Below are 13,673 nucleotides of genomic sequence, written 5' to 3'. Positions count from 1 at the left end.
TCTCCAGTGTTCTAGAAGCCATCTGCACATATTTATGCATAGCCAAAGTTTTTTTAATAGTTTTGGATAGAGAAGGAAGGAAGAATTAGAATCTTCTTAAATGTTTTATTGCTTTCTGTGTTCTGCATAGTAGAGTCACCCTTTCTATCTGTCCTGGTGGCCATTGTCATTGAGCCTGAAAGTCATGGGAAATCCAAAATGTTATAGGTGTACTCAGAACAAGGGGTGAAGGGAAGTCCTCCATAGGTTGTTTGTTTTTTTGCCATGACATACACTATAAAATCAGATGTCTATAAACTAATAAAACATACAGAACTTGCTATAAGCATACAGTACAACAGGGCCTGTGCAGATTTATTTTGTAGACATAATCCAGTAAAATTGGACATGATATAAATGATATATAAGACTACTGTTAATGTCACTTTGGCAATAATAAGGAAGACATGAACGTTATTTTAATTATGGTTCAGAAGAAAATGGAACAGGATGGTTTTTGTTAAAAACAATTACTAACATTCCATCCTAAATTAATGATATGTGTATTTATGTGTCTTCAGAATTGTAGAACAAAATTGATGACAATTGAGTTGTCTTTTCCTGCAGTGGTTCATTAATATGAAGGTTGCGAAGTGTGGTACAACCCCTTATAATTGGTTTCATATACTATAGCTAATGTTCTTAAAGAGGCAGATAAGTGAACTTACAGCTAGGGTAAAAAGAACAGGAGAGTAAAGCAAATAGTGGCAGATGGTCTATCTCAGTGATGGCGAACCTTGGCACCCCAGATGTTTTGGAACTACATGTCCCATGATGCTCAACTACACTGCAGCGTGCAAGAGCATCATGGGAAATGTAGTTCCAAAACATCTGGGGTGCCAGGGTTCGCCATCGCTGGTCTATCTTCTCCCCTATGCTAGAAAGTCATCATGGGCTCCTTTCTGAGTCACCATTCCAGGCATAAATAACATCCACAACCAAGCATTTCTAGGGTGATGATAGGCATCCTAGAAGATTGGGATATTTAACAGCCAATGCTATAGTTTTCTATAACATAAGTCAATCACTAGGGGTGTCTGGTCACCTCCGCACCCACAACCTCTCCATCCATAGACAATAACATTCATAGGTATAATGGATACATACCTGTAATATGGCATTGGCAGGGTGCACAGGTTCCTCCAGGCTGTGGATAATACCCTTCTTTGCATTGCTCACAGTTGGGTCCATCTGTTCCTCCATTACAGTCTAAACAGCGGAACCCAGAACCAGTCTGGGCCTGCAAATCTGTATCAAACACACACCGCTGTGATCGCCCATTACAGTTGCAGACTGAAATATGGACTGAAAAAGAAGAAAAACAATGTATGGTTAATGAATATTCAAACATTTTCAGTCTTTTTTTATCCGCAGTCACCCACAGCACTCATAATTTACCTGTCAACAGAACAGAATATTGATTCCCAACCAGTGGTATATTGACCCTAATGCTGCGTACACATCATCGGAATTTCGGCCAGCAAAAGACCGATGAGAGCTTTTCATCGGAAAATGCGACCGTGTGTATGCTCCATCGGAATTTAGCTGGCCGAATTCCCGTCACGAAATTCCGATCGTGTGTATGCAATTCCGATGCGCAAAAACTCACCATGCTCAGATTCAACTACAAGATGGATGCTATTGGCTACTGGGTATTGGACTTCCTTTTACTAGTCCCATCGTATGTCACTACGTTCTTGATGGTCGGAATTTGGTGTGACCGTGTGTATGCAAGACAGCTTGAGCGAAATCCCGTCGGAATTCCGTCGGGAAAACCATCAGAGCTTTTTCAGGCCAAAATTCAGATCGTGTGTATGCGGCATAAGGGTACTTCTGATGTTATCAGGGGGGCTTTTTCTTCTTATGAGTAATGCATAAAAATTGTTTTGAGCATAAGCAAATAATTAAACATATATAATAAGATATATAGAATTGCTTAGAAACACATTTAGGCACAGACAGGGGTTATTTGTAATAAATGTAACTCTGTGTTAGATGACTACCAGGGCATACACAATAAACACTTTTTTAGTTATGGACCCCAAAAATGCATTCAGATCAGAAAGTCAAGAGGAAGTCAACTCACTGATCTCCATATTTGTTCCCTGGCAGTGCTTAAGATGCACTGAATCCCTTGAATCAGAATTACAGACAGAGATGGAGATTTCAGATGGAGAGCTCATCAATGTACCAAATTACAATAGTAGTGATACTCCCATATGAACTGCTGAATAGGATGGGTCAATTTTTCTTTGCCCTAGACTCCTCAGATGTCTCAGCTGCTCTGACCCCCCTGGTTGGGTGGAGTCCTGTATAACTGCACAAACTTGCCAGGCAGTATTTATCACCCGATTTATCACAGCGAAAAAGATCAACTAGAACAGGCACCAAGTCAAAGAATAAAAGAGGTTCTGTATTGTGAATGCGAGCAATAAATGACCAGTTAGATAACACATGGTTTGAACATAGCAGTAACATTAACCACCAACCACTATTAATGTTTTAAGAGCAGCAGACATGTTGAAACTACTAAAAGATGGGACTATGCTGCCAATGTGCATTAATGATGGCTATGACAGGCCTAAGCTGACTGGAGGGTAGTAAAACATGAAATGTTTAAATGTTACAGTAGGTGGAAACTAAAGAGGGGTAATAATAGTAGCAGGAAGGACAATCTCAAGTATGGATCATCGGCCAGCTACCATTGGGGCCCTTTAAACACTGACACACTTGGGAAGAATTTATCAGTAGCCAGAGTAGGCAGAAAACACTGGCTGTTTCAGTACAATCCTCCAACACTGTAGTTAGTAACAGTGGTAGTGTAGCATTTCCTGCAGCACAGACACTTTGAGGCAAATGTAGGGCAATGTCAATAGCTGGGAGACTGGGCGGGCATGGGTCTCTGCTGTGGAGAGGCTTTCCTGCTTTTAGTGGGTCTCATATACAAAAGAAACATGGGCTCACAGTCGTCTCACACTGACTCATGGACTAAGGCCGCGTACACACGGGCGGACTGTTCGCCCAACTTTGTCCGCTGAACAGTGTTTCAGCGGACAGTCCGCTCGTGTGTGGGCTTCAGCGGACAGTTTTAGCCGACAGTCTGACGAACAAAGTTTTTCGGAAATTCCGTAAAACTGTCCGCTGAAACTTGGTTTGAGCGGACAGTCCGCCCGTGTGTAGGCTTGTTCGTCAAACTAAGTTCCGCGCATGCTCAGAAAGGATTTACACGGCGAAGGTTGCATTGCAGTGTATAGGACGTCGTATTTCTAGTCCCGTCGTACGTGCCGTTCACGTCATCGCGCAAGTTTCAGCGGACTGTTCGTTCGTCGTGTGTGGCCAAGTCCGTCCATGCTAATTTTGAGCGGACTGTCCGCTCAAACTGTTCGACGAACAAAGTTGGGCGAACAGTCCCCGCGTGTGTACGTGGCCTTAGCGTTCTGCCCTGGTGATGGAAGGGGGCCCCCTCAGCCCTACTAAGAGGTTGCATTGATCCAGCGATCTGTACAAGGGAGCTTGCACACCCATGATATCTAGGCAACACTGCATGAGAAGCTGTGAACTCAACAGAGTTTATGGCAGTCTCGTACCCCCTAAAGCTGGTTAGGCCCGAGTCCACTTGGTTCAGCCTGCTTGGAAGTGCTGACCTGTGGACCTTTCCCCCAGACTCCCATGGCATCAAGAGAGTGGCTTTTCCCATCCAATTCCACTTAAGCTCCCTCTGGCTCCTCCTCTCTCCCAAAGCATGCTGGGATATGTAGGAAGCTTGGTTGCTATATTACTTGACTGTTGCTTTGGACTACACCTCCCAACATTTACAGCGTCCTACATACAGGTTATGAGTTCTCTTAGCTTTAGTTCTCCCCCTGTTAACTGGAGGAAAAATGGTGCAGCATGCCAGAAAAGAAAGATATAATAAGGCAACACCTCAATCTTCAGATTATTGTAGTCCATAGCCTGGCTACAATATCAACTAAGAAATGCTACTTGGTGCTTAGGGCATGCTAAAATGGCCTTGTATGTCACTTTAGCATGCCTTATCACTATGTTTCCTAAGTGCTAACGTAGCTTTATGAATCAGGGCTAAATTATTTCATTACAGAGTTCCTTTAAGCAAGTTTAATCTTCCTTACAAGCAACCATTTGCAAATCAGACTCTGAGGTAATCGAGCAGAGGTAAGACTCAAGCTGAAACATGATAGCATTCCAGTCCCATTAGATGTGATCCAATAAGAGCAATTCTTCTCACATTATATGTAATAATAGCCAGTCCCACCCTTGTAGACACAAGTGATTAAATTCTCCTTCTGAATTCATATACGTTAGAAGTAGTAATTTTGCGTGTTAGAATAATAGGAGCAGCAGACAAACAACTTTTCTTTTCAGATAGCATAGAGAAGAGTATTCCTGTTGATAGTTGTGTTATGGTCCATGGCTCAGAGCGGTGTCCAAGAGCCGATATATGCGACTCAAACGCAACTGCACTAATAAAGATGAATTTCTAATACAGGCAGATGTGCCTACCAGTAGATTTCTAGAGAAGGGTTACTTCAGGGATTCTTTGAATAACAATTTGGAGGAAGTTATATGTATGGATATAAGGGAACTACTTAGAGAAAAATCCCCGCAGGGGGGTAGTATGCCTGGTCCAGTGGTTCCATTCATCATGACATTCTCAGTGCAACACATGAATATATAGAAAATGATGAGAAAATATTGGCACATTTAAAAAAATGAACAAATATTAAATCCCATACTGCCAGATAGGCCTAAGGTTGTCTTTAGGGGAGTTCCATCCCTTAGACTACTGTGGCCCTTAATATCCTTAGCCCTCCCTCAATAAAAACAAGTTTCTTTCAGAACCTTACTGGGTTTTTTCAGTGTAAGGCCGCGTACACACGGGCGGACTGTTCGTCCAACTTTGTCCGCTGAACAGTGTTTGGGCGGACAGTCCGCTCGTGTGTGGGCTTTCAGCGGACAGTTTCAGCGGACAGTTGGACGGACAAGGTTTTTCGGAAATTCCGTAAAACTGTCCGCTGAAACCTTGTTTCAGCGAACAGTCCGCTCGTGTGTAGGCTTGTTCGTCAAACAAAGTTGCGCGCATGCTCAGAAAGGATTTTCACGCCGAAAGCTATAATGCAGTGTATAGGACGTCGTATTTTTCGTCCCGTCGTACGTGCCGTTCACGTCATCGCGCACGGTTTCAGCAAACTGTTCGTCCGTCGTGTGTGGCCATGTCCGTCCATGCTAAGTTTGAGCGGACTGTTTGCCGAAACTGTTGGACGGACAAAGTTGGGCGAACAGTCCGCGCGTGTGTACGCGGCCTAAGAGATGCGGTGTATGCTCAATTAGTGGATCCTCACATAGAAGAACTCAACGTTTTATTTTTACTAGCACAACCACTGAATTTGAGATAAAACCTTTTATTACATGTTCAGCTGAAGGTGTTGTGTACCTGTGGGCTCCAATATGTGGGCAGGACTAAATGCCCACTCCAAGTCAGACTAAATTAACACATCACCAATCTAAAAAATGGTTTCTTAAAACATTCTGTCTCCAAACATTATCAGCTAGTGCATAATAGGGACCCTTTGGGAACAATTTTTCTAGGAATAGACAAATATCATCCCCACTGGAGGGGTTGTTCTCTACCGAGAGCTATATGAGAATTGGCCAGATACTGATAATACCTTATTTTTTTTATACTTATAGAAATATCATCAATTATACCTATCGGGGTTAATGTTGAGTGTTATCTTTGTTAACTTCCCCCATCATTCTCTCTCTTTTTAAGTAATAAGGTTTAGGATATAGTGTTAAGACACATTTCAAACTTTTTTTATTCTGGTTGGAGTTTCCCCTTATACCTTTATTGGTAAAGCTCATGGCCATCATAATATGTTTATATACAATACAACCAGTCCTCATTAGATCTTGCTATGGAATTTATATGTTTGGAAATAGGGACAGGTATATATACGTTTTCGTTTTTTTAATATTGTGTAGACGTTTTTCCCCTTTTCTGTGTTCTAATATGGACATGATCCAGTGGTGTATGGGTTAACTTTCCAGACTCCAATATGGATGATAGACTTCCGCTGCTTATGACTCAGAACGAGACGTGGTTCTCCCAATACTTTAAATTGCGATGTGTCAGTTTGTCACCCGTGGCCCTGGACGATGTCAGATTGTGACAAAACGTACGTTGTGAGAAGTGACGTGCTGACGTCATCGCGTAGCAGTCCTGAGAGAACAGGTGTTCGTGAGCCGGCCAGCTGTCTTTTACAATGCCTTGTTTTAAGCTTTCTATGTAAGTGAAATTCTTTATTAAAATATCAGTGCTTTACCTGATTTATACTATGGAGATCCTTTTTTATTTCTGGGTATGCGGATCTGATGTATGCTTATGAACATTGGAGAAACAGAGGTACTGGGTTCTGGCTTATATCCTGTTTGCAACATTCAAGCACTCTAATATGGACATGATCCAGTGGTGTATGGGCTAACTTTCCAGACTCCAATATGCAGGCCCGGATTAAGAGCATCATGGGCCTGGTGCATGGGATTTTGGTGGACTTTTTAAAACTTTATCAAGTTATCCATAGCATGTGCAAGTATCAGATACTATTAGAACCCCAATGTCTCCCCTGCAGTAGCCAAGGAATAATAGCTGTGACCCTGAAAGTCACAAAATACACATTACTTCTGAGGCCATTATTCAATCTCAGGAGGAGAAGTGACCGCAGCAGTTGCCCGTGCCCTCATGACTCCACCATCCCTCTCATTCTGGCCAGCACAAATCCCTATGATGCCCTCACCCAGCGCTGCATCAACTGTTGGCAGGGATGTTATGTTTCACTGCCTCCTCTCACCTTGAGCCTCTTCCTAGTAATAAAGCTGTGAGCACCTCTTAGCCCTTGTACACACGGTCAGACATTTCGACAACCAAATCCGTCGGATTTTGTCCGAAACTGTTGCATACTCACAGTCGGACAAAGTTGTCAGAAAATCCGATTGTACTTAACGTGATGACGTTATTTCATTAGGATGGGACTGCGTTCAGGCTAGTAGCCAATAGCTTTGGTCTAGGAATTTGATCTGAGCATGCGTGGCACTTTGTCCGATCGGAATTCTCTACACATGATCGGACAAAGTCCCATCGGATCATGTTGTGGGAAAATTTTATAGCCCAGCTGGAAAACTTGGTCCGTCGGATACTCCAATGGAAACAGTCTGATGGAGCCCACACACTGTCGGATTATCCGACAACACGGTCCTACCGGACATTGTCCATCGTAATGTCCGACCGTGTGTACAAGGGCTTAGGATGGACTGAGCTTCTCATGGGGCTCCCTACTGACCCTGGGTGGCAGTGCATGCAAAATGCAGGGCCAGTCAGAGGAGATCCTTCCCCATATGCCCATTGCTTTCCATGCATGGCCTGTTATGCTGCAGCTCCAATAGCCCCTACGTTAATCTGGCCCTGCCAATATGGATGATAGACTTCCGCTGCCTACTGGGTTCTGGTTTATATCCTGTTTGCAACATTCAAGCACTCTCTTGTGAGCTTACATTTTCATACTTCCAGGATAAAGGCCCTGACTGGGTTGATAGCCGCAAGCTTATATTGCTTTTCCTTTGGGTAAGCTTGCATTCTGTGTGTGTTCTACATCATGGATTTAGATGCTTTTTAAGTGTTTTCATTACTTCACTTATTCAGTACTGTTAGCGCAGCTCCATTTTTTTTTTTTTTTTATATTTTTGAGGTGTGTATTCTACCTAGAGCTTGCAGCTTGTTTATCACTATTGAGCAGAGCATTTTTTTTTCTATTTATAGAACTGTAAATGATCTCAGAAGTTTCTCAAACTGATGTCAAATACAAGATTACTTCACCCAAAAGCGAGCTGTATGTGCCCATCAACACAGGCCATTAGAAATGTCTTGGTGCTCATTTATTTGCATGCTAACTACCATACCATGTAAACAACTCTCTCAAAATGAAAACCCTGTATGGGGTGAAGCTGACACCTGTCTGTGATGAGCAACATCCACGTGAATACTGAAATAGGTTAACCATAGCTATTAGAAGTCACTTGGCCATGGTAGCATAGTATGTTAAACAATCTTTTCTTTAAAGCATTTCTACATTTACTTGGATATATGTTTAGTTTAGACTTGTAATGCAATTGAGGAAGGCAAACACACTGTCTTTGCTTTGGTCTTTAGAGAACACTCAGACCTGTTCCATTTTAGGTCTATAAGTACCTTTTAGGCTCATGGAAATTTTGAAAAATGATCCATGGCAACCAATGATACTTCCACTGATCTGGCTGCACTTAAAGTGGAACTTAAACTGGAGCTTTAGGCAAGAAAATTAAGTCCTGTTAGATCACTTCATGTTGTCCCCTTTTGCAGGTATAGCTATGTAAAACATTAAAATGAAGTGTCTATATTGTTTGAAATCCAGTAATCTACTGTCTCACCTTGCTCTGCACAGCTCAGTTTCTCTCCATTTAAGGCATTTTTAGGCACTGCGTAATTTGTGCTGATCTGCTGACAGCCTTAAAGCAGGATTAAATCTAAAGCTGCTTCTGCTTGATCTGCAAATATCATAGTTGTGCACATGTGATTAGTTAAGATACCAGCCATTTGATGGTTTCACAGTTTGGTTGAGGACACAAGCAAATGTGACAGCAGTCCTGGCATTCCATGAATGTAACTGTTTTTTTAAACCGTTAAATCAATGAGTTTAGTTCTGCTTTATGATATACTGCTGCTCAGGGGCTCTGGGCTTCAGAAAAATGGCAGCCTCCAGCAAGAATAAACAGGAACAAGTCTGAGCAAAGTTCAGCTTTAACCCATTAGTTTAACTGTTTCCCAAAACAGTTACATTCAAGCATGAATAAAAGAAAGGTGATGACCGCATGCTAGAATCAGAGGATAAAAATATTTATTTATTCCATGAAATTCAAAACGTGAATTAAGTCACAATACAACGATACAGACAGATGACAGCAAAGGGCTGACACGGTTCACGAATTAACTTCGCTTAGTCATAACCTAACATTTAAAGCATGCCCTGAATAAAAACTCACAGTTGGTTGTGCTCTTAACTGAACTATCAAACCACCAAATAGCCGGTGTCGCCACTGATCATATGTGCAGCACAATGACAACTGCAGATTAAACAAAAGCTAGGATGGAAGCTTCCTTGGCTGTAATGCCTCGTACACTCAATAAGAATATCGGACGAATGATTGTCCTTTTTTTGCAAGCTATTCTCATATCAAAAATGAAGAAGTTACGAAAATTTTCGCATGACAGAATACAACTTCCAAACTGATGTATTGTATTGTAATGTACTTATTAAGCTAAAAACTTTAGTTCTGGTATCTTACGAGAATTTTTTTTGTGCTTGTCCCTTTGGATAACTGCCGTGATCGGCTCTCAAAAGCTGTATACATAGATCAGATTGTCATTGATCGATTTTAACCACTTGCTTACTGGGCACTTAAACCCTCCTTCTGCCCAGACCAATTTTCAGCTTTCAGCGCTGATGCACTTTGAATGACAATTGCGCGGTCGTACAACACTGTACCCAAATGACATTTTTATAATTTTTTTCCCTCAAATAGAGCTTTCTTTTGGTGGTATTTAATTACAGCTGGGAGTTTTATTTTTTGTTAAACAAACAAAAAAAAATGCAAAATAAAAAAATCATGTTTAATAGTTTGTTATAATATTTTGCAAACAGGTCATTTTTCTCCTTCATTGAAATGCGCTGATGAGGCGGCGCTGGTGGGCACTGATAGGCTGCACTGTTGGGCACTGATAGGCACAGTTAAGGTGGCACTAATAGGCACAGATAAGGTGGCACAGATGGGCACAGATAAGGCAGTACTTATGGGCACAGATAAGGCGGCACTGATGGGCAAAGATGGGCACAGATAAGATGGCACAGATGGGTGGCACGGATGAGTGGCACGGATGGGTGGCATGGATGGGCACTGATGGGTACCACTGATAGATGGGACTGATGGGCACTGATAGGTGGCACTGATAGGTGGCACTGATGGGCGGCACTGCTGGGCACTGATGGGCACTGGTAGATGACACTGATGGGCACGGATATGTGGCACTGAGGTGCAGCACTGTTTTTGCGGCAGATTGTTGGCACTGATAGGTGGCACTGTGGGCACTAATGGGTGGCACTAATGTTTCACTTTTTCCCCTACTTAGGTGGCACTGGCAGGTGGGCACTGATGATCTGCCCGTGATCGGGACTGATGTCCCGATCATGGCCGCCGGTGATCGGCTTTTTTTTTCTCCTCGCGCTGTCACCGTGAGGAGGAAAAATAGGCAATTACCGGCTCTGTTTTGTCACATGATCAGCTGTCATTGGCTGACAGCTGATCACCTGGTAAGGGGTCGGGATCGACCCCTTGCTCTGATCCGTGATCAGGCGAGTCTCATAGACTCACAGGGGGCGCGCAGGCTGCTCATGCATGGGACGACGTCCATAGACGTCGTCCCGGCAAAGCAGGTCCGCGCTGTAGCCGTTATTCGGCTATAGCGCGGATCTCTAGAGGTTAAAGTGGTATTTTGTGTCCAATTTTCTCATTGTATGTACTGAGCTTAAAAGATAGGAGGGTTTAGCTCCACTTTAAGACTGATTAACAGCTATTTCTGTGTTGCTACTCTTTGCACATTATAACACAATTTGCAGCACCTCACTGAATAAGGCTGGATTCACACCTACGCAGTTTTAGTGCTTTTGCATTTTGCAGATTTGCACTACAGTCCTTTTAACATTGTTTCTTATGGAACACGTTCTATAGTGCAAATCTGCAAAATGCAAAAAGCACTAAAAATGCATAGGTGTGAATCCAGCCTAAGACTGTCTCACAATCACTCCACCTCAAGCTCTCATTCTTACTTTTACATATAAATGTGAAAATGCTAAGTCTCTATCGGTGCTCCTTCAGCAGTTCTTTCCTTACTCTCCTCATATAACCTGCAGCACACAGCGAGATTAATGTGCCCTAATGTACCTTAGCACGTTTCCTGAACGTGTATTAAATGGAATAATGATCAGGACATTTATAAATTGTTGCCGAATTTTCTTAATTATTAACTGCTGGTTCACACTTATGCAGGTTGCAGTTTGCATATTGTAGGTGGATTTTGCGTTTTTCAATAGATGCTTTTCAACCACTGGAGTCTATGGAACCAAAAACCAGAAAAAAAAAGTCCCTGGCCCTTTCCATAAGATGCACAAATGTGAACTACATCCATAGGAAACCATGTTAAATGCACTAAAGTGTGTTTCTGCAAAACTGGAAAAAAATGCATAGGTGTGATCCAGGCCTAAAACAGGATCTACCAGGCTGAGCAGACCACATGTGTTCATACCAGCCTCAAATTACTTTTGGGCACGCCATGCCTTCTGGCAGGTTCCAGACTTGGCATACCAGGCTTGATCTGCAGCTTCAGTAGGAGTCGTGGATGTGGCCAACACGGGTATTTGCCAATTGCATCAAGAATAGAGAGTTATCACACCTTATTTTCATTCTCATCTACAGATCTTCCGAGATATAATCATCTCATAGGAATACATTTGGCAACTTTTATTATATGGATCATAAATATCTACAACTCATTTAATGAAACTTCAACAACATTCCATACTACATCAATGCAAAAGTTGTCACTGGAAATACACCTCATAACTCACACTTTGCAAGCTAAGCCTGTCTTTAGAAGAACACTGCCATTACTGACCTCCTTATAAAATTGCCAGTTGGCTTTTATGTTGACCTCCTGGATTCAGCTCTTATCTGACACATGTACATAGATGAGGAAAATTAGATCAAAATCAGAATTCCATATCTGTACCCTTATTCTGGGTCAGTGCCACAAAGTATCAAAGTGAGAAAGTCAGCATGACAGACAGGCAACTGGCACTTTCAGATGGAGAAGTCAGTTATTGGCAATTTCTATGTTCCTCTCATGGCAAATGTTTCTATTGTAGTTTAATTTGATATAATACAAATTTTACCTAGCAAACAAAAAATAGACATTAAGCCTAAACCAAAGCACATTGTATAAAAAAAACAAATGGTTCTATTTTTGGCTTAAATGCATTGGAGAAATTGCAAAAAAGATATAATAGGAATAAATGTGATATTTTTGATACGGCAATCGGTGTCACTGGTTCCTTCGAACCAATATAAACATTGTTTGCATTAAACATTGAGAAATACGGTAGGTAATAATAATATTAGCTCACAAGAATTTAGTAAAATTGAGTAGAACCCTGAAATAAAAATCACAAATCTTACCATCTATGGCTGATCCTGAAATGATTGAAAGTGCACATAGCCAGGGAAGCAGCAATGGACACCATGTCCTACCTAACCGTGCCATAATTGGAGGAGATAGTCCTGTGTTGTGGATGGTTTGTTGGGTACCTGGAGCTCCCTCGCTGTGCTTCTTGTCTGTCTGTGCAAAGCTCTCTCAGGTGTGTTATATGAGTTTTCTGTAACCTGACTCATTGCAGACACAAAGATCCTCTGTTGTGACTCACCCTCTGAATAACAGCCCAACCCTTCCCTCTTTCACATACAAATGCAAGATCCTACCACATATATAGACTATGTAGCCTTGCTGCAGAGTTCTTGTTAGGGCAAAGCACTGTATACAGTATATAGATGAAATCAGTACCTGGTTAATTTGGCCTGTCCACACCTGTACCTACATCCATACATACAATAACCTTCATTTTGGACTGGCAACTCATAGTTTTGTTGCCAAATGCTGTCAATATTAGATAAATTAAAGTGTATCTAAATCCAAACCTTTTTTTTTTAATTTTGGATAGAGTATGTAAGTTATCAATCCTGTCATGTTTTTAATGTCATATGTGACTTTGTTGGGAAGATTCACCCTCTAGTTTTTTCGTAGTATTAATATGTCACCTGACTAACATTTATATACAAGGTTTGTATTATTTCCCCAAACAGAACATCAAAATGTGGGAATATTTGAGGGCTGTACTGAAAGTAATACAAAAGCAGGTATTGCTTTTTTTTTAATTAGCTTACATAGATCGTTCAAATTTCACATTGTTAGAGTAAGGTTGGATTCACATATGTGTGAATTGGCCTGACAGGCGAGTCTGACTCTCAATGGAGCCAGTTCACATAGGTCCGGTGCGGCATTGGTCCACATTCCAAAAGGGTCCTGTGCGTCTTTGGGTCTGGTTCACTTACAACTTTAGGCAAAAATTTAGACCTGATTTGTACCTGAAACGGTGAACAGGAACGCACCGGACCACCTGCTGGGAACCACGGCCGCACATATGTGAACCCGTTACTTCCTCTGTAGTATCTCTTGTTTCTTTTTCATTACAAGTAAATAATAGATTACAAGCAAAAGCAACATGCTGATATTGACTAAGGAGGGGTGGCGGCTGCCTGATATCCACAAAAGTCCATAGAATGTTTACGGAGATGACACCATTGACAAGAACAATGTCTTATTATTGTTGACTCTTGTCAATGGTGTCATCACCATGAATGTTGGAAAGCATATACCCCTCCTTCATTAAGAACTCAATGACAGCATGTTGCTTCTG

General features: G+C 41.8%; 1 protein-coding gene across 1 annotated transcript in view; it reads right to left on the bottom strand.

Moving 5' to 3' along the window:
- Positions 1–12,573, bottom strand: part of LAMC2 (laminin subunit gamma 2) — a 72,578-nt gene extending 60,005 nt beyond the window's left edge. Inside the window, exons 1-2 of the mRNA XM_077453130.1 lie at positions 12,379–12,573; positions 1,147–1,344 (exon numbers count right to left, since the gene is read on the bottom strand). Coding sequence (XP_077309256.1) covers positions 1,147–1,344; positions 12,379–12,463 — 283 coding nt within the window. The 5' untranslated portion in view covers positions 12,464–12,573. The remainder of the gene's footprint in view (positions 1–1,146; positions 1,345–12,378) is intronic.
- Positions 12,574–13,673: the final 1,100 nt, after the last annotated feature.

Source organism: Lithobates pipiens, unplaced genomic scaffold (genome assembly GCF_037356315.1).
Source record: "Lithobates pipiens isolate NorthernLeopardFrog02 unplaced genomic scaffold, aLitPip1_a1.2 Scaffold_23, whole genome shotgun sequence".
Taxonomy (NCBI): Eukaryota; Metazoa; Chordata; class Amphibia; order Anura; family Ranidae; genus Lithobates; species Lithobates pipiens.
Note: the sequence above shows the minus strand (reverse complement) of the source record. Positions and strands in the feature narration are given on the sequence as shown.